This window comes from Oncorhynchus tshawytscha, linkage group LG21, assembly GCF_018296145.1.
Source record: "Oncorhynchus tshawytscha isolate Ot180627B linkage group LG21, Otsh_v2.0, whole genome shotgun sequence".
NCBI lineage: Eukaryota > Metazoa > Chordata > Actinopteri > Salmoniformes > Salmonidae > Oncorhynchus > Oncorhynchus tshawytscha.
Window position 1 is genome coordinate 8,653,094 of NC_056449.1, and position 24,401 is coordinate 8,677,494.

The following is a 24,401-nucleotide window of genomic DNA, read 5'->3' on the forward strand; positions in this document are numbered from 1 at the left end:
ACAGCACACGCAAGAGCGGAAATTAAAGAATACATGATCAAACACTGAATATATATATACAGCAATATTCAGTACTGCAATCAGGGCGCTAACTCTGGTCTTTACCTCATGAAACCAATAGATACACTAGTAGTGTTTTAGCCAACCGGCATCAATAGGGATTTTTTGATGAAAATTACATTTTTGTGACTAATAATATCTTATATGGCATTTGTCATTGTGTTAGGCCTAGTTTCATACGTCGTAACCGCTTTAACTGAAGTTGTCTTTGGGAATAATAAAGTTTTTATATTAAATTGTGGAACACCATAAATACATTTTAAAAAACAACTAGGAAATGTACTTCATTTTCACGGAGTGTGAATCTGGATCAACGACGTCACTTCTCCTTGGATTCTGTTTCGTCGAGAAAAGTTTTCCAGCACTGCGCCTTGGTCATTTTCTTTTCTTCCCTTTTTTGCAACAACGATACTTTTTGACTGACCATTTCTGCGGAATAGCCATCATGTCTCCCCCATCGAGAAGGCTTCAAACGAAGCCTGTGATTACATGTCTCAAGACCTTTCTTATTTCTTACAGTCTCATATTTTGGGTGAGTATTTACATGTAAATAACTGATGCAAGCAAGCTACCGTAACAATGGGCGAAGTTAGCGGCGATGCCAACAAGCAACCTTTCCCAACCATTGGCATTTACAAAGGAATTAACGTTAGGCTACGGCTGACGCGAAAGGACTCGAATTATTGAAAATAAACACCTCGTCAAGAAATATTTCCCCGTGATACAGCGCGACAACACTCTGGTATAAAATAATAACTTTATTGGATATTTAGCGACGCCTCGAGCTAATTTACATAATTAATGTGCAAACTTTATCAGTAAAAGTTGGGGCCCTATCACAGTTCGTCGTTATGTTGTAATAAACTTTACTCCAGGAGCGACAAACAACGCGACTTTTTTTCTTCTTTTGAGTGTTGCAGTCCGCGAGCAGAGGCTGCATTTCCATTGTTCACGTCGATTGCCGGGCTCATGTAGTCGATAATTTCCACCCAGCTAAGGCTCGTATAGCCCTTCATCATGGCTCTCAGTTCTATTACATTACACATACATTGGAGAAAGAAGTCTTCTGTACGGGGGAGTTTTGTGAAGAGCCCACACGCTCGGTCTGAACATTAACATGTGTCGCTTGCGGTACGGTTTTGGAAGCATTATTGACCTCATCTTTCATATCTGAAGAGAAACAAAACGTTAAATTGACACACACATTTATAGGGTAACGGTTAGTGTTTCCACATGGCCATATCTCCATGTTACAGCTCCTTTTACAGAAGACCGTGACCACCTGTGCTATTTGGGAACTGTATCTAGCATGATCCGAACATCTGTGTGTAATGGAAGAAGGCCGCTTAGAAACGTGTCATCACTGAAAAAATACTATCAGCAGCAACACCACACAACTTCTCTCATCGGATCTACACAAATCACGTAGGTCACCTATTTTGGATTCAAAAAGGCACATTTTGCCAGAAGGCGAATAGTTTGCATCCCTGTGATAATGGGCCTCTGTACACCTATGTAGATATTCCATTACAAATCAAGCCGGTTAAAATGGTTTACAGTAAGTTTATATTTAGCTTTTGTGAAATTATTTCGAGGTGATATGAAAGTAAAGGGCTATGTTTCCAGAACCCTGTCGCAATTGAGAATCGAATCAAGTTTGGGTGGAATATTTGACTGTTTTGGCTGCTAGAGCCAGTCTATCTCTGAAAATAACATATACGAACCTTCGACCTTATTAAGGAGTAACAGTAGGCTCCATAAGAGTGAATTTTGCGCTAGTGCTTGAGCTGACAGTATTCGGCAAATTGGCAGATGTTGTAAACAGCTTTTCTAAATGGTTGTTGACTGAGAAACAACCTCAGACGGCTGGCATTCTACCTACATAATTATTATGAGCATAAACATCTATTTAGCTGTAGTTTTAGGTGAAGATATATATATATTTTTAGTTGCCAAATTGACATTAAAGACAGCTTTCCTTTTTTCTAACCGCTTTCTTTATAAATCTTGTGAACAATGCTGTTCATTCAATTTCCATTTTTCTGTCTACGCCATTAATTGAATGTGGCTTTTTTCTGGGTTCAAAGTTCACAATAACATATTTATCTCAGCCGTTTTATTTATTTATATATATATATATATATATATATATATGAGGGTGATGTGTGTCATTCATGGCCCGGTGGACTAATGACAGCACTCTGACAAATGACTCTTGTAGAAGGAAGGGCAATACATTTTTCTAGGGAAGATGCTGAGCTCACTGATGTGAGAACTTGGGCTTTTGGTTGTGGGGGAGATGTTTAAGTTCCATGTTGACTTTGCCTTCTATGTGAGAAAAATCTGTAGGCCACTTATACCAACCTCAAAGCTTTTTCAGCTTTGTAAAGACCCCCAACAACAGTCACACTGAGCTGAATAAAATTGTTAGGTGCTCAAGGTGTATAATTAGGATGGTTGTTTTTGAGCCTTAAATCTTGAGTTTGTGTCAGAACTAGGCCAAACTTCTTAAAAATCCCCTTATGGACCTGAGTGCAGAAATATACAGTGTATTCAGACCCTTTTCCCACATTTGATTACTTTACAGCCTTAATCTAAAATTGATTAAATAATTTTTTCCCCCTCATCAATCTACACACACTAACCCATAATGACAAAGCAAAAACAGGTTCTTAGAAATTGTTGCAAATGTATTCAAATGAAAAAAACAGATACCCTATTTACATAAGTATTCAGACCCTTTGCTATGAGACTGGAAATTGATCTCCGGTGCATCCCATTTCCATGTATCATCCTTGATGTTTATAGAACTTGATTGGAGTCCACCTGTGGTAAGTTCAATTGATTGGACATGATTTGGAAAAGCACACACTGGCCAAACTGAGCAATCGGGGGAGAAGGACCTTGGTCAGGGAGCGGACCAAGAACCTGATGGTCACTCTGATAGAGCTCCAGAATTTCTTTGTGGAGATGTGGAACCTTCCAGAAGGATAACAATCTCTACAGCACTCCACCAATCAGGCCTTTATGGTAGAGTGGCCAGACAGAAGCCACTCCTCATTAAAACGCACATGACAGCCCACTTGGACTTTGCCAAAAAGGCACCTAAAGTACTCTGACCATGAGAAACAAGATTCTGTGGTCTGGTGAAACCAAGATTGAACTCTTTGCCCTGAATGCCAAGTGTCACGTCTGGAAGAAACCAGGCACCATCCCTACGGTGAAGCATGGTGGTGGAAGCATCATACTGTGGGGATGATTTTCTGCGGCAGGGACTGGGAGACAAGCGGGATCAAGGAAAAGATGAACGGAGCAAAGTACAGAGGTCCTTTATGAAAACCTACTCCTGAGCGCTCAGGACCTCAGACTGGGGCGACGGTTCACCTTCCAACATGACAACATAACATTTCTGGAGAGACCTGAAAATTGCTGTGCAGCGACGTTCCCCATTCAACCTGACAGAGCTTGAGAGCATCTGCAGAGAAGACTGGGAAAAACTCCTCAAATACAGGTGTGCCAAGCTTGTAGCGTCATACCCAAGAAGACTCCAGGCTGTAATTGCTGCCAAAGGTGCCTCAATAGAGTACTGAGTAAAGGGTCTGAATACTTATGTAAATGCAATATTTCAGTTTTATTTTTTATATATTTGCAAAAATGTATAAACCTTTTTTGCTTTGTCATTATGGGGTGTTGTGTGTAAATTGAGGGGGGAAAATAATGAAATACATTTTAGAATGAGGCTGTAACAAAATGTGGAAGAAGTCAACGGGTGTGAATACTTTCTGAATGCAGTCCAAATCATATATGCCATTTAGCAGATACTTTTATCCAATGCCACTTAGTCATGTGTGCATACATTTACATATGGGTGCTCCCAGGAATCGAACCCACTACCCTTTCGTTATAAGTGCCGTGCTCCTCCAACTGAGCTACAAAGGACCAGCTGACTGTCTGTGCTTTCTCCCAGTTTACAGGGGTTATCCTTCTGGCTGTTGGAGTATGGGGGAAGGTGAGCCTGGAAGCTTATTTCCAGCTGGCCTCTGAAAAGAGCACCAACGCGCCATATGTCCTCATCGGGACTGGAGCCATCATTGTCATTTTTGGCCTGTTTGGTTGCTTCGCTACATGCCGCGGTAGTCCATGGATGCTAAAACTGGTCAGTTGCACTGTGAAAGTGTTACATTTCGTACTGTACATTCTCCTCAAATGTTTCTAGTCTTTGCATGCAGTCTTTGTATGTAAATTGATGAGTTTGTTTGTTTTTTGTTCCCCTCTCAGTATGCCATGTTCCTGATTCTGGTGTTCTTAGCGGAGTTTGTGGCTGGCATCTCTGGCTTCTTATTCAGACATGAGGTGAGATATTTTTCAAAAGTAGTGTTTCCACATCCAATAATTTACCAGGTGCTGAGGTATAAAAATGTTAATATATATGAAATGGAATTACCCGTTCACTGAGGTATACTCCCATATAGATTATTCCAACGTTTCGGACTAGGACTACGAAGACCTCCTGGTCGTTATGTTGCAGTAAGCTATAGGGTAGTATAGAACAATGTGTGGGTACTTCTATGAGGTGACCTAAAATACACTTTACTATAGGATTCAGTTGGCCACAAATCAAACCCAATTCCCTTTGTTTATTGCAGATAAAGGCTGTATTAGGTGATGCCTATAAAGATGCTGTGACGAACTACAATACCACGGACCCCAAAAGCTCTGCAGTTGACACCATCCAGAGGACTGTAAGTGATATTTTTGTTATTCCTTGCGAAGCCTAATTCTGTCTGGTTCCTTTGCAAAGACCACAAAACATTCTGTTAAGAGAAGTGGCTTTATAACAACATTTTATCAGAGATCCTGCAGAAGTATTTCAATAATCAACTTTTACAGTTACAGATGGCTATGACCCAGCCATCTTTTTTTTCAGTTGCATAGATCTAGTTGGTATACGATTGTATTAGGTTATGGTCTGTCTTTTACATTATTAAATAACTTATTGATGTACAATAGAACCACCTTTTAAAACATTATTTGATTTGCCCACTTGGCTAAGTCATCCATAGAATTAGGAATTAGAAGTCACCGTTGTTATTTCCTCTTGATGATTAGTAAATGTGTATTTTGTACAGTTGTACTGCTGTGGAGTGAATAGTTACAAGGACTGGAACACCACAAAGTACTTCAAAGACAATGGCGTCCCTGTCAGCTGTTGCAAAGCGAACGCGGTCTGCTCTGTCGAGAAGCTCAAGGACCTTGACAAGGCTCGTGACGTGGTGTATGACACGGTGAGAGCACCGCCTCCATATCACTATCAATCATATCACACACAATTGTCAGAGCTTTGTGTCTCTGGTTAGCTAAGTTCAGACCCTGCTTTGAATCATAGTTTGTCAGTATTTTAGATCAAGTGTTTGCCAATCAGTAGGCGTAATGAACAGCTATAACCTAAAGGAACCATAGTAAAACATTTGTTTTCCTTCTGCTCAACATGTTTTAGGGCTGCTTCTCACTGGTGACCACTTTGATGGAGTCTAACCTGGGAATCATTGCAGGGATATCTTTTGGAATTGCGTTCTTCCAGGTACATGCGGGGGGATATACAATAATGTTATTACCTGTAACATGGATCTTGAAATGTTGTGAGATCATCAAGAAAATGCTAGATTTAACCTTGTCCTTTTTTTTGGTTCACATCCTAATTGAAACCCTGTTTAACTTTCTGTCTAGCTCATTGGGGTATTCTTGTCCTGCTGCTTGTCTCGATACATCACCAACAACCAGTATGAGATGGTCTAGCAGTGTCCTTCCACAGGTAGTACCCTACAAGGACTAGTGGTGTGGGATCCCGTCCCATGCCTCCATTGGTTTCACATAGAAAGGAATGTCTTCGGAGTGCTCAAAATGTTGATTCCCGTGTATCCCAGTTAGTGTTGCGCTTACAGCGCCAGGGTTGTGGGTTTGATTCCCATGGGGGACCAGTATGGGGGAAAAAGTATGAAAATGTATGCACTCACTACTGTAAGTTGCTCTGGATAAGAGCGTCTGCTAAATGATAACATGTACATTATTATATTGTCATACATAACATGACACTGGAACCCCTGTACTTGGTTTGGTCACTTAAGTTTCTGTTTATCAACTTCTTGATTCCGCCACTACCGAAGAGAGCATTTTCATGAAAGGAAATGCCCACTTCCGGACATCAGATATGGTATTCATTACTTAGGATGGCGATCGTGTACAATACCAGTCAAACATTTGGATACACCCACTCATTCAAGGGTTTTTCTTATTTGTTTGACTATTTTCTACGTTGTAGAATAGTAGTGATGTCAAAACTATGAAATAACACATGGAATCATGTAGTAACCAAAAAGGGTTGAACCGATCAAATTAGATTTTAGATTGTTCAAAGTAGCCACCCTTTGCCTTGACTGCTTTGCACACTCTTGTCATTCTCTCAACCAGCTTCAAGACTGTTGGAAAAGCATTCCAAGTGAAGGAGTTCCCACATATGCTGAGCACTTGTTTGTTGCTTTTCCTTCAGTCTGTGGTCCTAACCATCTCAATTGGGTTGAGGTCGGGTGATTGGAGGCCAGGTCATCTGGTGTAGCACTCTATCACTCTCCTTCTTTGTCAAATAGCCCTTACACAGCCTGGAGGTGTGTTGGGTCATTGTCTTGTTGAAAAACAAATGATAGTCCCACTAAGCGCAAACCAGGTGGGATAGCGTATCGTTGCAGAATGCTGTGGTGGCCATGCTGGTTAAGTATGCCTTGAATTCTATATAAATCATTGACAGCAAAGCACCCACACAACATCACACCTCCTACCCCATGTTTCACAGTGGGAACCACACATGCGGAGATCATCCATTCAGCTACTCTGCGTCGCACAAGACCAAAAGGACAAATTTCCACCGGTATAATGTCCATATGGCTCGTGTTTCTTGGCCCAAGCAAGTCTCTTCTTCTTATTAGTGTCTTGTAGTGGTTTCGTTGCAGCAATTTGACCATGGAGTTCTGATTCACACGGTCTCCTCTGAACAGTTGATGTTGAGATCAAATTTATTTATACAGCCCTTCTTACATCAGCTGATATCTCAAAGTGCTGTACTGAAACCCATCCTAAAACCCCAAACAGCAAGCAATGCAGGTGTAGAAGCACGGTGACTAGGAAGAAACCTAGAGAGGAACCAGGCTATGAGGGGTGGCCAGTCCTCTTCTGGCTGTGCCGGGTGGAGATTATAACAGAACATGGCCAAGATGTTCAAATGTTCATAAATGACCAGCATGGTCAAATAATAATAATCACAGTAGTTGTCGAGGGTGCAACAAGTCGGCACCTCAGGAGTAAATGTCAGTTGGCTTTTCATAGCCGATCATTAAGAGTATCTCTACCGCTCCTGCTGTCTCTAGAGTTGAAAACAGCAGGTCTGGGACAGGTAGCACATCCGGTGAACAGGTCAGGGGTTCCATAGCCGCAGGCAGAACAGTTGAAACTGGAGCAGCAGCACGGCCAGGTGGACTGTGGACAGCAAGATTTGTCTGTTACTTGAACTCTGAAGCATTTATTTGGGCTGCAGTCTGAGGTGTCGTTAACTCTAATGAATTTATCCTCTGCTGCAGAGGTAACTCTTGAGTCTTCCTTTCCTGTGGCGGTTCTCATGCGAGCCAGTTTCATCATAGCGCTTTATGGTTTTTGTGACTGCACTTTTTAAGAAACTAAAAGTTCTTGAAATGTTCCGCATTGTCTTAAATGTCTTCATGTCTTAAAGTAATGGACTCTCGTTTCTCTTTGCATATTTGAGCATTTCTTGCCATAATATGGACTTGGTCTTTTAAGAAATAGTGCTATCTTCTGTATACCACCCCTACCTTGTCACAACTGGTTGGCTCAAATGAGAAGGAAAGAAATTCCACAAATTAACTTTTAACAAGGCACACCTGTTCATTGAAATGCATTCAAGGTGACTACCTCATGAAGCTGGCTGAGAGAATGCCAAGATTGTGCAAAGCTGTCATCAAGGGTGGCTACTTTGAAGAATCTCAAATCTAAAATACTTTTTTGGTTACTACATGATTCCATATGTGTTAATTCATAGTTTTGATGTCTTCAATATTCTACAATGTAGAAAATTGTTTTAAAAAAATATATAAATAAAGAGAAACCCAGGAATGAGATGTGTCAAATGTTTAACTTTAAATCACCATGTGGAAATGTAGTACAGTGCATCAATATTGTGCTCAACAGTTGAGTAAGACCAGTGGCTCAAGTCCCCAACCTGATGTAACATTGATTATTGATGCACCGATAAAAGTAATGGAAAATGTTAATGACTACAACCCATCTAACCTGTCATTTTGTTTTTTTTCTTTGTAGGTCACTGACAGGCTGCTCATGATGCAAAGGGAACTTGCATATTTTTAATCCTTCGTATACGTGTAACGGTTATCTATGACACTTTAGAGTACACTCTTGCTGAACACACCTTTTTAGACTTCACTTTTCAATGGCAGCCAGACTGAAGGAAATGAAGTTATTGGACACCATAAGGGATTTATTTCTGCCATTCTGTCATCAATGGGATGAAGCTTTGTCTTGCTAAGACTAGTGGAATACAGTTTATTGTTGCTTAAATGTTCATTTGGGATTCACTGACTTTGTTTGATGCTATTATATATGACATGTTGCAATTGATTTGGTGAGCTTAGACCAAATATTAATGTATACGTTAACCGTTCTCATATGCATGTCATTTTTTTTATCATAAAGGCTGCCCTCCACATTGTTGTTTTATGGCATCTTGTGTGTTAAAATGGTCTTACTGTAGCATATGTTATTTTCATGATCGGCATTACAATATTATAAGCTGGTGACTAAATAGACCATCTGGAACACCACAGTAATTTACACTGTGGAAAACCTCCAGCAATCCAGCTATCTCTTCTGTGGAGACTGGGAGAGAAGTATTCGAAGTAGCCTTGGTGCTGTTGACACGTAGTTAGAGAATAGAAAATGATACACCATGATTTTGTGTGAACGTGAAGGCATTTTATAAGCCCTTTGTGATTTACTATGTTTACGTTTGATATGTTCAGGTCTTGTGTTCACAAAAAAATATATTAAAAAATATCCTCAATTGAAAATAATTGTCAGTGTTAATTGTTCATTTTGTGTAAAAAGTATGTCAAGTTTTGTTGGTCACATACACATGGTTAGCAGATGTTAATGCGAGTGTAGCGAAATGCTTGTGCTTTTAGTTCTGACAATGCAGTAATAACCAACGAGTAATCTAACCTAACAATTCCACAACTACTACCTTACACTTGTGTGTATAAAGGGATAAAGAATATGTACATAAAGATATATGAGTGATGGTACAGAACGGCAGAATGGTGGTACAGAATAGGCAAGATACAGTAGATGGTATAGAGTACAGTATCTACAGTGGGGCAAAAAAGTATTTAGTCAGCCACCAATTGTGCAAGTTCTCCCACTTAAAAAGATGACAGGCCTGTAATTTTCATCATAGGTACACTTCAACTATGACAGACAAAATGAGAAAACAAAATCCAGAAAATCACATTGTAGGATTTTTAATGAATTTATTTGCAAAATATGGTGGAAAATGAATACGGACAGCACAACATTTAATTTATGGATGTTTATCCCGTATGTCATGTGTTTTTGTTTGTTATTTAGACAATATTTTACTGTTTGTTTGCAAGTGCACGTCATGCACTAACTCTACGTCATGCTTGGCTGTCATTTATGAAAGTTTGCTAGCCCAGTCCCATAGGCTATACTCTACATTGCATCATTATCAAACGAGACAAATGTTATTCTTATTTTCACACTGTCTATTGTATCCATGTGGAAGTGAGGAGTTGGTGCGCGAGGGCAGCTCAACATTTAGTTTATGAATGCGGTTAGTTTCCTTTATCAGAATAAAACATCAACCCTGATCCTTTGGTCATATGTAAACCGATCAAAATAATCTACACCAGTCTCATCTGCAGCTGCCCTCAGTGCAGAGACAAGGCCGGTGCTGAAGACATTTTTTATGATGGTGGGGTTTATGGAGAAACTAATGACAGTCCAGCTCTCGACTTGAAGTTGACTGTTATGCTCGACCTGGCAACAAGGTGTATGATTTCTGTTGTCAGTAAGAAACAGAAAGCTGTCAAGTCCTGCCAAACTTGTGACCTCGCTTTGTGGAACTTCACAAGCCTCACCATAAAGTTTCCACCTTGATAAAGGATAGGCCTACCCTAGTCGACATCATTCAAATGAAGATGACAATCTGCCATAATCACAATAGAGTACTTGAAATGTACTGTCAATGGGATCACTACGGCATTTGTTACCAGAGATGGGCAGTATTTGTGTCGGTTACATATATTTGAACTGAGTATTTAGTCATTTGTATTTTCGGATGAATTGGCGGTAGTAGTTGGAGAACCATTGTAGTTCCTTTACGGTGGCAGGTTTGGGCCAGTTAAGCATGGCCATGACTTTGCCTTCGTCCATGTTGACCCCTCCTGGTGTCAGCACAAACCCTTGGAAGGTTACCGTAGTCACGTGAAAGGCACTCTTCTCAGCCTTGACATAAAGATGGTGGTCCTGTAGTCATTGGAGGACCTGTTGCACATGCTGTACGTGTTCTGCAAGGGAGTGAGAGTAGATCAAGATATCATCAATGTACACAATGATGAACTGGTTGATCCTGACCAGGAAAACTTCATTCATGATGGACTGGAAGACTGCGGGAGCATTGGTGAGACCGGAGAGCATAATCAGGTATTCCTAGTAACCTCTAGCGGTGATGAACCCTGGCTTCCACTCATCCTCACTTCGTATACGGACCAGGTTGTAAGCACTACGTAGGTCCAGTTTGGAGTAGATGGTAGCTTGTCCAACTTGTTCTAGTGTGGCCGGAATCAGAGGAAGAGGGAAGCAATTCTTGATGGTCAGGTCATTGAGGGGTCGGTAATCTATGCAGGGACAGAGACTACCATCCTTTTCCTTCGCAAAAAAAGAAACTGGATGCAGCTGGAGATGTGGATGGACGGATAATCCCATGTCGAGGGCCTCTACTATGTAGGTGTCCATAGCCTCATTCTCTGGGCCGGACAAGGGGTAGGACCGACCCTTAGGGGGTGAGGCCCCAGAAAGGAGGTCGATCGTGCAGTCCTCCGGGCGATGAGGGGGCAGAATGGACGCCTTTTTCTTGCTGTAGACACTCAAACTGGGCATATACAGGTGGGATGTGGGTTGGAATGGCAGACTCCGATCCTTCTATAGAGGTGGCTCGACAGGGTAGACTGAAGCAGTTCCTAGGTGGGAGACCATGACAGCAGTTCCCCTTGTCGCCAGTAGATGGCAGGGTCGTGAAGGCTTAGCCAGGGGTGACCGAGGATGAGGGGTTCTTTAGGTGAAGACAACACCATTCACTGAATGACTTCAGAGGGAACGAGGCCAATCTGAAGGGTGATACATTCGGTCATGCAAGTCACACGACCAGTTCCGAGGAGGTTGTCTGTCCAGCGCATTAATCCTAAAGGGAGGATTAACAGGGATTAGTTTGACTCTCAACTGTTGTACCAGTTGTTCGTCAATGACATTTCCTGCCCCCCCCATTTCCTGACCCCATTAGCAGAAAGAAGAGCTGGGATACCAAACCAAACAGCTAGTGAGTCGGTAGTTACTCTCCACAATAGAGGCACAGGTTTTCATGTAACCTCTTGTCTCTCTGCAGGCGTGAGAGGGGCGCGGCCGAGTTGCATGGGTTCGGGGCTATTGGACCATGGTGGACGAGAGAAGGGCGTGGAAGACTCGCAGGCAATGGGCGTCTGACTGTATAGGTCTGCGGTCCACCAATGGATATGGACATCCGGATGTATTGGTTGAGGTCCGTTAAATCTGCTCTGCGGCCAAGGTCCTCTACCCCTTCGGTAGACTGTAAGGAGAGCTGGTTCACTCCATCCACTGCCGGGCAGCCTTGGTGCGGAACTCAAGGGCATACTCAGTGGTGGACCGATATCCATGTCGCAGCTCACATAACAGGTCCCCGGTGTGACGACCTGAAACTGAATGATCGAACACCTCCTTGAAGAGGGCGTGGAAACGTGATTCAGAATACAGATCAGAACTCTGAGAGGTCCACAGAGCTGTGACCCAATCCAGAGCTATGCCTGTGAGTAGGGAGATGGCGAAGTCCACCCTGTCTTTGTCAGAGGTGAAGTCAGCGTGGTGATGGTCTGTGTACAGGTTACACTGTATGAGAAATCTTTGATATTTCCCTGGGAAGCCGTCGTATTTACTAGGCATGGATATAGGGGAGGATGAACGAGAAGGGGCGGCGACTCCCGGTATCGGTGAAGCAGGAATGGACTGGCGAAGGAGGTCGAAGAGTTCATCGATCCTTTCCTCTCATTGGGCTAGACGTAGCTGCAGCTCCGCTGAATCCATCTGTCGTTTTTAGTGAGGTATTCTGTACTGAACACGATAGGAGACAGAGAGCTGGTTTCAAGCGCAGAAGGTGTTTATTGAAAGGGGCCATAGGAGGAGGCAGATAGCTGGGTCCAGGGGTAGGCAGAAGGTCATACACGGTAGGTCCAAAAAATGGCAAAAACTATCATACCTGGGAGGAGAGCAGGACAGGAACAACCAGCGTTCCAAAAGAGGTGTCTCAAAACAAACAATACCTGATGGGATGCATGGAACTGAACTAAATAGTGTGGGATGATGACTTGCAGGTGTGTGAACAGGTGATTAGAATTCCGGTGATTGGGATCTGGAGCGTGAACTGGAAAGTGGGCTGCGTTCTGGGGATCTAAGTGTTTGGGAGTGTGAGTTGGACACAGACGTTACAGGACTGAACTACACTCCTATGTATTTTGTAACAAGATACATTTGAGAGCTGTAATTTACATTTTCAAAATACTTTTCAATACCATTTTTTTTATATTGGTTCACAATTTTGTGGCTCCCTTTCACCTTGCATTGGTAGCAGAAGTCTGATGGCACCATGGTGTGATAAGACAGTCTGCTAAATGAACTATTGCAAAGCATGCAAAGTATTACTCTGCTCCCCGACCCCGAAACAAGGACAATAGTTATACCCAGTGTGCTTTGCAGGTCATTTTGGTATGTTTATTTTCACATTACATTTACATTTTGGTCATTTAGGAGACACTCTTATCTAGACTGACTTACAGTCAGTGTATTCAACTAAGGTAGATAAACAACAACATATCACAGTCAAGAAGTAAAACATCTCTGTAACCGTTACTGAGAATGTCGTTGCTGTTCGAGCCATCTACTTGCAAATTTATTTCTGCATTTTAAAATACAAAATGTATGTATTTTAATTAAATACATTTCAAAATGCAAGTATTTTATAGTTTATTTTGACACATTGATCTTTATGGTATTTTGTCATTGTATTTTATTATTTTTTACCAACCCCTGTCTCTTACTTGCACCATGGATCAACATCATGGACAAATAGTTGTTGTAGCAGCAGGTCGGGCTGTGCAACATGTGAGAACAGAACAAATTAGATCATTAGCTCATGACTTCCATGCTGGTTGTCCCTGTTATCATCTTTCTTTCTTCTCCAATTTCAATTTTTTTTTTTGCCTGTGTATTTTGCAGGGTAGATACATCACCAGGATGGGCGACAAGTTGTGAGTGACTTCTCATATTATTTTGTAAAGATTCATTTCATGTAAAGCTCCACCTCACAAGTAATGTTAAGAGTTCTGTTGCTTGTCTCTCTATGTGTGTGACTCTACTACAAATTAAGTGAATAACATAGGTTAAAATGTAATTTGATTGATACTGTCTGGTGTGTAAATGTAACAAAAACATTGATAAGAGCGAACTCTGTATTCTTGGGTTGCGCACAAGAGAGCCCTTTTTGGCACACTTTGGGTGTAGTGCATTGCAATACAATCACGGTGGTTGAGGTGAAGGATTCAATTGAAACATTAGCAGGTGTGAATGACATTATGTGAAACTCCAATTTAACAGTTATTTTCAATTTATGAACTGAGCAGGAGCAAAGTTCTACATGGTCAAATTCTCTGTTCATTTCTTGAGCAGAGTGGGGGTGACAGACTCTGTTGAAGCCCTTTCTGACAGATTATTCGGTAAATTTTTGTACGTTTTGATGGAATATGATAGATACACTTTTAGTTTATTTCATACAGTTGAAGTTGGAAGTTTACATACACCATAGCCAGTCAGTTAGGATCGCCACTTTATTTTAAGAATGTGAAATGTTAGAATAATACTAGAGAGAATTATTTATTTCAGCTTTTATTTCTTTCATCACATTCCCAGTGGGTCAGAAGTTTACATACACTCAATTAGTATTTGGTAGCATTGCCTTTAAATTGTTTACCTTGGTTCAAATGTTTCTGGTAGCCTTCCACAAGCTTCCCACAATAAGTTGGGTGAATTTTGGCCCATTCCTCCTGACAGAGATGGTGTAACTGAGTCGGGTTTGTAGACTTCCTTGCTCGCACACACTTTTTCAGTTCTGCCCACAAATATTCTCTGGGATTAAGGTCAGGGCTTTGTGATGGCCACTTCAATACCTTGACTTTGTTGTCCTTAAGCCAATTTGTTACAACTTTGGAAGTATGCTTGGGGTCATTGTCCATTTGGAAGACCCATTTGCGACCAAGCTTTAACTTCCTGACTGATGTCTTGAGATGTTGCTTCAATATGTCCACATAATTTTCCTACCTCATGATGCCATCTATTTTGTGAAGTGCATCAGTCCCTCCTGCAGCAAAACACCCCCACGACATGATGCTGCCACCCTGTCCTTCACTGTTGGGATGGTGTTCTTCGGCTTGCAAGCCTCCCCCTTTTTCCTCCAAACATAACGATGGTCATTATGGCCAAACAGTTCTATTATTGTTTCATCAGACCAGAGGACATTTCTCCAAAAAGTGCGATCTTTGTCCCCATGTGCAGTTGCAAACTGCAGTCTGTCCTTTTTTTTAGGTTTTGTAGAAGTGGCTTCTTCCTTGCTGAACGGCCTTTCAGGTTAAGTGGATATTGGACTCATTTTGCTGTGGATATAAATACTTTTGTACTCGTTTCCTCCAGCATCTTTACAAGGTCCTTTGCTGTTGTTCTGGGATTGATTTGCACTTTTCGCACTAAAGTACATTCATCTCTAGGAGACAGAGCACTTCTCCTTCCTGAGCGGTATGACGTCTGCGTTGGCCGATGGTGTTTATACTTGTGTACGATTGTTTGTACAGATGAACGTGGTACCTAAAGGTGCTTGGAAATTGCTCCCAAGGATGAACCAGACTTAAGAAAGTCTACAATTATTATTTTTCTGAGGTCTTGGCTGATTTCTTTTGATTTTCCCATGATGTCAAGCAAAGAGGCACTGAGTTTGAAGGTAGGCCTTGAAATACATCCACATGTACACCTCCAATTGACTCAAATTATGTCAGTTAGCTTATCAGAAGCTTCTAAAGCCATGACATAATTTTCTGGAATTTTCCAAGCTGTTTAAAGTCACAGTCAACTTAATAAACGTCTGAACCACTGGAATTGTGATACAGTGAATTGTAAGTGAAATAATCTGTTTGTAAACAATTGTTGGAAAAATGTATGGTGTCATGCACAAAGTAGATGTCCTAACCGACTTGCCAAAACTATAGATTGTTAACAAGAAATTTGTGGAGTGGTTGAAAAATGAGTTTTAATGACTCCAACCTAAGTGTATGTAAACTTCAGACTTCAACTGTATAAGGAGGATAGCGAAAGGGTATGCATGAGCCGGCTATGTGTAATTGTACGTGTGACAGTATGATTAATTGAGTGATTGTGTGACTCATATGGTTTAAGAGCAGCACTGGGTCTCGCGAAAGATATGTGTCGCTGACACTGTCTATAGTGATAGACAGTCGCCCTAATGTTAAAGTGATTCCTCCAGAGAGTTTGATGACCTGGGTTGACCGCCACGATCATGGAAGGTTTTTAGAATAGGCCTAAATTGAAATGGAGATGATGGCCAATGCTGAGTGCTTAAAAGTAACGGAAGGTATATTTGTTCATCCTGAAGGAAATATTCAAAAATGATATCCAACGAAAAAGGGTTTAACCCGAGGTAGAGGTTTTAACATAGACAAGATTCATGGTACTCATGGTCTATCAGTTGAAGTTGAGTTTATAGGGAGTGTTGACAGTATGGTTCAGAGTATGAATGTGTTATTAGCAGCTTCTAGCAAGCACTCAGATAATGCAGTAGAGTGGTCATCTGAAACTAGTGTGTTAAAGATAAACAGCTAAACAGAGAGATGGGCTGCTTCTGGACCAGATATATGGGGAAAATTTGCAAAGCACTATAAATTTCTCTCATTCTCCTAACATACAAATCACATGAGAATCGAAGGTCATTTCCATTCCGTTCCCCCTCCAGCACATCTAGGTTAAAGATACGCTTCCTGTGGACTCGTAGATAAGCCTCCACCAGTGAAAGTGAGTGGTAGCTTACTCGCCTACTTGCTTAACTCAAACAGGCTGTAAGAGAAAATAGACCGCACAGCTAAGAATAGCAATAAATACATAAGATTGTCAACCTGGCTGACATGATGATCTAATTATTATTAAATAAAATTATAATTTCATGCTAAATATAATCTACTTCCATTACATGAAACCACTGTCAAAGACGGAATCAAGTAGATGTTTTTTTGTAGAATGAGGACTCCGAACCAAAAGAGCTGATAAACTGGCACCCCAGGACGTGTAAATAACAGATTTCATATTTTGACTATTGATTCTCTCAGGGACAGGAAGTATAGACCGCAAGCCATACGTCAAATGCAACAGGCCTTGACGATAAGATGAGACTAGTTGAAAGAACTCTGGGATGGTTTCAACTTTAGTAGGTGTTATCGAGGCCTCCTGCAGTGGCCAGTTGCAGCAAGCTCGATTAAAAAAGGGAAGTGAGGTACATAATTAAGGTCTCCCAAGATAGGAAGACAGCATACACAAAGTAATTCAGAAAAAGGCAGAATTAAAATATTTGATTAAGATTTTGAAGATTGATTAAGATTTCGCATCGTGAAAACGAACTGAAAGTTTATTTTCTCTTCCAGGACTGATAGAATGTCCACTACCAAGTATTCTGATGAGTTTAACAAGGATTTTGTATCTCTCCCTTTGAAATTCTTCTAGAGGCACGCCACCTTGGGAGAACATGTTAGGTACCAGAAACCGGCTGTTAAAGGAGCTCCCAATGTAGTAAGGCCCGGGCCATTTGTTTGTAATTGTTTTGGGATTGCCAAAATTGTTTATTTTCCGTAGAGGAGTGATTGTTGATTGTGGGGGTCTTCACACTGGGGGATTTTTTTTTAGCAATCTTGATTTTAAAGAAATGCATTGAGATATGTGTATGTACCAATCCCAGTTTTCCCAATTTAAATGAAATGAATGAAATAAATATTAACAAACATATGCTAACTTTACATGTCTGTCTCAGAATTACAAGTATATCTCATAAATTAGTATTAATACATGCAGCATAACAGACACAATTTCTTACCTGGTCCATTTGAATGACAATATTGTAAAATTGTCCCATCCCCTTAGACCATCAAATAAAGCCATGGGCTTTTTCTCCACATACTGTATTGTGTATCTAACTCAGGCCAAAAAAATTATGCCCCCCGGCCATCTCTGACTAGCCTACAGCACATTTTCTATATTAGCGGGTTAGGGTGGGATGCAGGCATCAGATTTTCACTTTATCACATATTGTCAGGCAGTTGCAGATGGGTTATTAGCAATTGGGGGCGGGTGCGGGTGAACAAATAGCTGACCAGCACACCACTAGTGTGGGCTATCAAGATTGCCTCTGACTGGCAAGAACTCACAGGGGGTGTGGCCCAGGGAGCACTGTTAGGTTTATTGATCTTCCTTACAGTTATTGACAGTGCTGCCAGAGACAATGACAATCGCTGGAAATATATGTTAATGATTTAAATTTAATCCATAATTGTACAGGGGATAATATCTCCACACCAAAAGCAACCTTAACTGTTCTATAAGAATAGGTCCATAGAAGTGACATTGCCCTAAACCCTTTAAAATGCAAGATCCTGTAACATTTATGAGAAACCCGCCCCCTTCATGTCTCCTTATGATAGATGAGAAAAACCTGCAAGTCTGTGAAAGTGTGTCATTGTGTGTGTTTTCGTGTCCATGGGCGTGACCATGGACCAAACATTTTAGAGGCCCTCCTGTTGGCTGGTGACAAAATGTAGCTGTTTTAAAGGTAATTTCCTCAATTCTATACATTTTGTCATGGCTTATGCTATCTGAGTGACTCAAACATTATAACAAAATCAATGGGGGCCCCATGCCATGATAAAAATACTCCTGAATGCTTAATTATTTGAATTTTAGAATCTCCCTGTTAAGAACTGTTAGTTCTCAAAAAAGATCTTATTAAAAAATATGGTCCATTATCTTTTCTACGTAGATTATATCTGGTTTAAGTCATTTAAGTTTACACTGAAAAATTACTGTTTAGACATAGTCAGCACGAAAAAACACTTAGGCGGCCCAGCCAAGACTTTTCTCTGCAGACAAAACCCTGATAAAATAATCTGCATAGGAAAGACCAAATCTAATCAATGATTTAGAAGATTTAACGTACCACAAATGGACCTGGTAGCCATCTACACTATGCTATGTTTGACCCTGCCTAGAGTATGTCGCACCAGCTTGGCACAGCTCCTTGACTCAAGGCCTCTCTGACCAACTCGAGCGCATACAGAAGCGTGCTTGCAGAAGCAGCCTCTGCACGGCATTTCCTGGATACAAGGATGCTCTGACTTCACTATCACTGCCCTTACTCCATATGAAAAATGTATCACTAGCCACTTTAAACAATGCCACTTCATATAATGTTTACATACCCTACATTACTCATCTCATATGTATATACTGTACTCTATACCATCTACTGCATCTTGCCTACGCCGTTCTGTACCATCACTCATTCATATATCTTTATGTACATATTCTTCATTCCTTTACACTTGTGTGTGTATAAGGTAGTTGTTGGGAAATTGTTAGGTTAGATTCCTTGTTGGTTATTACTGCATTGTCAGAACTAGAAGCACAAGCATTTCGCTACACTCGCATTAACATCTCCTAACCATGTGTATGTGACAAATAAAATTGGATTTGATTAGATTTGAAGCGAAGAGAGAAACTGTGTCTGGACTTTACTGTCTTCCTGTTCAAGTACCCCTTCAGAGACTGGTTACCCGTCTGTCGAGGACAAGTGTCAGGCAGATCCACCCGAAGAACCCACCTTCTCTCTATTCCACAGGCCAAGACAGAGATATTAAAAGTGACCCATACCCTACCTATGCAAATGAATCAACAAAAGTCCTTCAGTTTCATTAATGCCTTGATTTTTACTTGTGATTGCAACTTGAACGTGTTTTTGTGTATGCATTGTAATGTACAGTGCATTCGGAAAGTATTCAGCCCCCTTGACTTTTTCCATATTTTGTTACGTTACAGCCTTATTCTAAAATGGTTTGAATTGTATTTTTTTCTTCATCAATCTTCATGCAATACCGCATAATGAAAAAGCAAAAACTGTTTTTTTTAGAAATATTTGCAAATGTTTATAATTTTAAAAATTTTAAATATCACATTTACAAAAGTATTTAGACCCTTTACGCAGTACTTTGTTGAAGCACGTTTGGCAGCGATTACAGCCTTTGAGTCTTAGGTATGACTCTACAAGCTTGGCACACCTGTATTTCGGGAGTGGCTCCCATTCTTCTCTGCTGATCCTCTCATGCTCTGTCAGGTTGGATGGGGAGCGTCGCTGCACACCTATTTTCAGGTCTCTCCGGAAATGTTAGATCTGGGCCACTCAAGGACATTCAGAGACTTGTCCCGAAGCCACTCCTGCGTTGTCTTGGGTGTGTGCTTAGGGTCGTTGTCCTGATGGAAGGTGAAGCTTCGCCCCAGTCTGAGGTCCTGAGTGCTCTGGAACAGGTTTTCATCAAGGATCTCTCTGTACTTTGCTCCGTTCGTCTTTCCTTCGATCCTGACTAGTCTCCCAGTCCCTGCTGCTGAAAAACATCCACACAACATGATGCTGCCACCACTATGCTTCAACGTAGGGATGGTGCCATGTTTCCTCCAGACATGACGCTTGGCATTCAGGCCACAGTGTTCAATCTTGGCTTCATCAGACCAGAGAATCTTGTTTCTCATGGTCTGAGAGTCCTTTAGGTGCCTTTCAGCAAACTCCTAGCGGGCTGTCATGTAGTGGCTTCCTTCTGGCCCCTCTACCATAAAGGTCTGATTGGTGGAGTGCTGAGGAGATGGTTGTCCTTCTGGGAGGTTCTCCCATCTCCACAGAGGAACTCTTGACCTCTGTCAGAGTGACCATCGGGTTCTTGGCCACCTCCCTGACTAAGGCCCTTTTCCCCCGATTGCTCAGTCTTGGTGGTTTCAAACTTCTTCCATTTAAGAACGATGGAGGCCACTGTGTTCTTGGGCTCTTCAATCCTGCAGAAATGTTATAGTACCCTTCCTCAGATCTGTACCTCGACACAATCCTGCCTCGGAGCTCTACAGACAATTCATTCGACCTCATGGCTTGGTTTGTGCTCTGACATGCACTGTCAACTGTGGGACCTTATATAGACAGGTGTGGGCCTATCCAAATCACGTCCAATCAATTGAATTTACCACAGGTGGACTCCAATCAAGGATGATCAATGGACACAGGATGCACATGAGCTCAATTTTGAGTCTGATAGCAAAGGGTCTGAATACTTATGTAAATAATATATATATATTTTTTTGTAATACATTTGCAGAAATGTCTAAAAAACTGTTTTTGCTTTGTCATTATGGGGTTTTGTGTGTAGATTGATTAATATTTTTATTTTATTTGATCAATTTTAGAATAAGGCTGTAACGTACTAAATACAGCTCTGAATACCTATAACCACAGTATCCCAGCAAAAACAGCAATGCAATCACTGTTCATAAATGAGCATGTTTAGTTATTATAATCATATGCTATACAACAAAAGCTGTATAAATAGAATGTTTAAATCAATGAAAAGCTAGTAAAATGCAAAGCAAAATCTGATTTTGAGTTATTTCTACCATACTATGTATCTATGCTTGAATTTACCACTCCATTTCAGCATGGATGTGGCATGTGTTGAAATGAACACCAGATGACAGTATTGTAAACCCTTAGTGATTTCTAAAAGGCTGTGACTCACACAGAGCCTTTAGAAAATAGACCCCAATTATCCTATGGATCCAATTGTCTCACACAATTTGTGGCCAAGGTAACTTTTCAAGTCAGTCCACTTCTTTATTTTCATATGACAGCATGTCATTAATTATTTATGAAGCAAGACTGGCCTGGTCTGTATACACTGAACTATCATAGTTTCAAGCATTCTAGTTAATCATGTCAGCCGTTTCATTGTGTGCTTGTATCTTATTTAGTAGGCCTAGGCTATGAGAGCAAAAGTAGGATAGGACTCGTAATAAATAGGCACATAAGGCCTACTATATTGTGGACTATTACATAATAGGGTAATAGGCTAATAATAATAAAATATATTTTAGAAAACGAGTGCATTGAAATGACCATTCGTGATTAGAACTAAAATAGTTGCCATATACAAACACCGATTCTCTCATTATGATTTTTGAAACAATGTATCAAGCTTAAAAACACGGTAACATTACTGCGGGTCTTTGCTGCGGACAAGCTCACAAAATAATGTGCTCTCTGATTGCTTTTTATTACTGTCAGTAACCTAAAGTTAACGCCCCATTTCCTCAATACTATCCTATTGCGCCATTGAAACCGTGAAGTGGGAGAGGTCGTTTTTTTCTAGCCGGCGTGCCCACTATAAAGGTCCACGTCTGGCTACAAAAGCCGAGGAAGTATTTACATACTTGTTTTTGTACGAGCGGGTGGAGCAAGGAATATTATCAAGAAAGAGTTTGCACAGGTCAGTATTTGTTTTGTTCGAGACTTATCGTTTATTTGGGCGCTCTCAGTTTTCTGTAAATATGCCAAGGTCAAGTTGATACTATACAAGATTGCATATGAAGCGCTACCGGTTAAATGTATAACGCCTTGTTTGTTCGCAACATTGCGGGAAAAAAAAAATTCTGATAGCATTAGGCTACCTTCGTTTTAGTGTGGACATTCTGTTCTATGTCATTGGCATCCCAAACCATAGCATACTCTGGTACGCAGTAGTCAGATTAAGCCTTTAAGCCCTGTGTTTATGAAGTGGCTCTTCATTCTGTTCATGTCTCCATTTACTGTTGTGTAGCCACGCTTACTTTACCAGCTGAAAATGTCATAAGCAGACGATAGTGGTACATGCCTTTTGCTGCGTTCTTAGTAGGCTGATGTGATGGCCTATTTATTTAGTAGACCTTTCTATTAGTGTGGCTGTATTCTGTTGACCAATGGCCTTTCTTTATAGCGCTGGGATGCAATATTCTTTTGTCTCATGGCTTCAATGTTTCTATTTCCACAGTGACATTTAGATCATCAGTCAGCCTTAACATAAAACTTGACCTTACTCCACCTGTTTCCTGCAAACCCAAGTCTTGCCAAAACCTCCACAATGATGCAAATTAGCAGTGACCCGGCCAGCAACAAGAACTCCCTCCTCAATGTGATGCACCGCTTCATCGCTGCAACCAACAACATGGATGAGACCATCATGGTACCCAGCCTGTTGCGGGATGTGCCCCTGGAGGTGCAGGAGAGCCAGCAGGTTGTGGTGGTGGAGAACGAGCCTCCCTACCCTAACAAGCAGAAGGACATGTACGAGCACTACCTCCTCCTCAAGTCCATCAAGAATGACATGGAGTGGGGCCTGCTGAAGCGGGAGATGAGCGGTGGGGCCAGCTTCCTGGAAATGGCTGTCAAGCAAGAGGAGCAGCAGTTGATAATTGGGGAGCTCCCTGGTGAAGAGGGCTCTGATCTGGAAGGCCAGTTCCACTACCACCTCAGGGGACTGTTTGGCGTCCTGTCAAAACTCACAGTGCAAGCAGACCACCTCACCAACCGCTACAAGAGGGAGATCGGAGGTGGTAACTTTATGAGATAGGGTCACTTTTAACTGCCCTTGGACTGCTTGACTCACACAGTGGTGTTATCGGAGACTTAGTGCAACTGACCAGGGACCGGTGTACTGACCAGGGCCTGGTTTCCCGGGAGCATCTTAAGGCTTAGTTAATTGTTAGAACCATAGGATCCTATGGTTTTAATGATGAACTTAGCCTAAAGATTATTTTGGGATACCGGGCCCTGAGCTACTTGTCTTTCAATCCTGACTTGAGTAGTGACACGCCACCCCCTCTCGTCTCTTGCTTCCCAAAACTCCACTAATCATACATTTAAACCAATCTGATTGACACCTGCACATGTTCCTGAATGTTTAAGGCCATGTCTGATTGGTTGAACTGCATTGTAAGTTTATCAGTGTTGACATTTCATGCTTATTGGCTGTTTACAGAGTTGTTGGTATCGTATTTGGAGTCTTGTTGAATCATGGCTCTGGTAGGTAGATGACCATCAGTCTTCATTTCAAGTCCAAACATTCAATGTGGATTCACGTGTATGTCAAAGGAACTGGGTGTCTGTATGCCATGTCTTTTGTAAATGTCTCTAAAAAGATTTGACTGCAGGAGTATTTAGAATGCTGGTTGTTCTGTCCCTCCTTAAAATGTAAAGCACACTTTAGCATATGGGCTTGTTTTTAAGGGCCTTTTTATTTAAAAAAAAAAAAAGTAATGATGTATTCATGTCTGTAGCACTCCTGATGAAACATGCTGTGCCTTGAATTTCTATAACTCAAGTCCTGCTCCGATGCCCATCTTGTCCACATTGTCTGATTGGTATAAAAATGTCAACCTGCCCTTTTTGGAGTGATGGTATTGTAACACTATTCCTTTCTGTGTTGTCCTTGGTTATTTCAATTTTTATATTGCGCACAAATGCAGTACAACTAAATAAAGACTTAAACTCCTGTTTTGTATTCAGCTCAAATTTGTGTGCAGGTAATGTCAAGGAGTGGTATTGACTAGACTTGTCAATGGGTATGCCATTTCCATTCTCGTAGTTTCATCCCTGGTTTAGTTGTCAGTCTCTATATCGTAGGCTCTCGCTTGGTCTGCATTCCAAATGTTACTTGCTGATGTTTGTGGCAGATTCCTGTAAAGACTAGAAGGTGACTTTGACATAACATGAGCACTGATTTCTGTTC

At 41.2% G+C, this 24,401-nt stretch overlaps 2 protein-coding genes across 2 annotated transcripts; both read left to right on the plus strand.

Moving 5' to 3' along the window:
- Positions 1-340: 340 nt before the first annotated feature.
- tspan7 (tetraspanin 7) lies at positions 341-9,209 on the plus strand. The gene is made up of 8 exons (XM_024387638.2): positions 341-592; positions 4,028-4,216; positions 4,339-4,413; positions 4,707-4,802; positions 5,190-5,345; positions 5,558-5,641; positions 5,788-5,872; positions 8,443-9,209. Exons 1-7 carry the CDS (start codon positions 506-508, stop codon positions 5,854-5,856), a joined length of 756 nt encoding a protein of 251 aa, XP_024243406.2. The 5' UTR covers positions 341-505; the 3' UTR covers positions 5,857-5,872; positions 8,443-9,209.
- Positions 9,210-21,978: 12,769 nt separating this feature from the next.
- Positions 21,979-24,165, plus strand: mid1ip1l (MID1 interacting protein 1, like). Its single transcript, XM_024387637.2, has 2 exons — positions 21,979-22,124; positions 22,665-24,165. Exon 2 carries the CDS (start codon positions 22,755-22,757, stop codon positions 23,241-23,243), a length of 489 nt encoding a protein of 162 aa, XP_024243405.1. The 5' UTR covers positions 21,979-22,124; positions 22,665-22,754; the 3' UTR covers positions 23,244-24,165.
- The last annotated feature ends 236 nt before the right edge of the window (positions 24,166-24,401 follow it).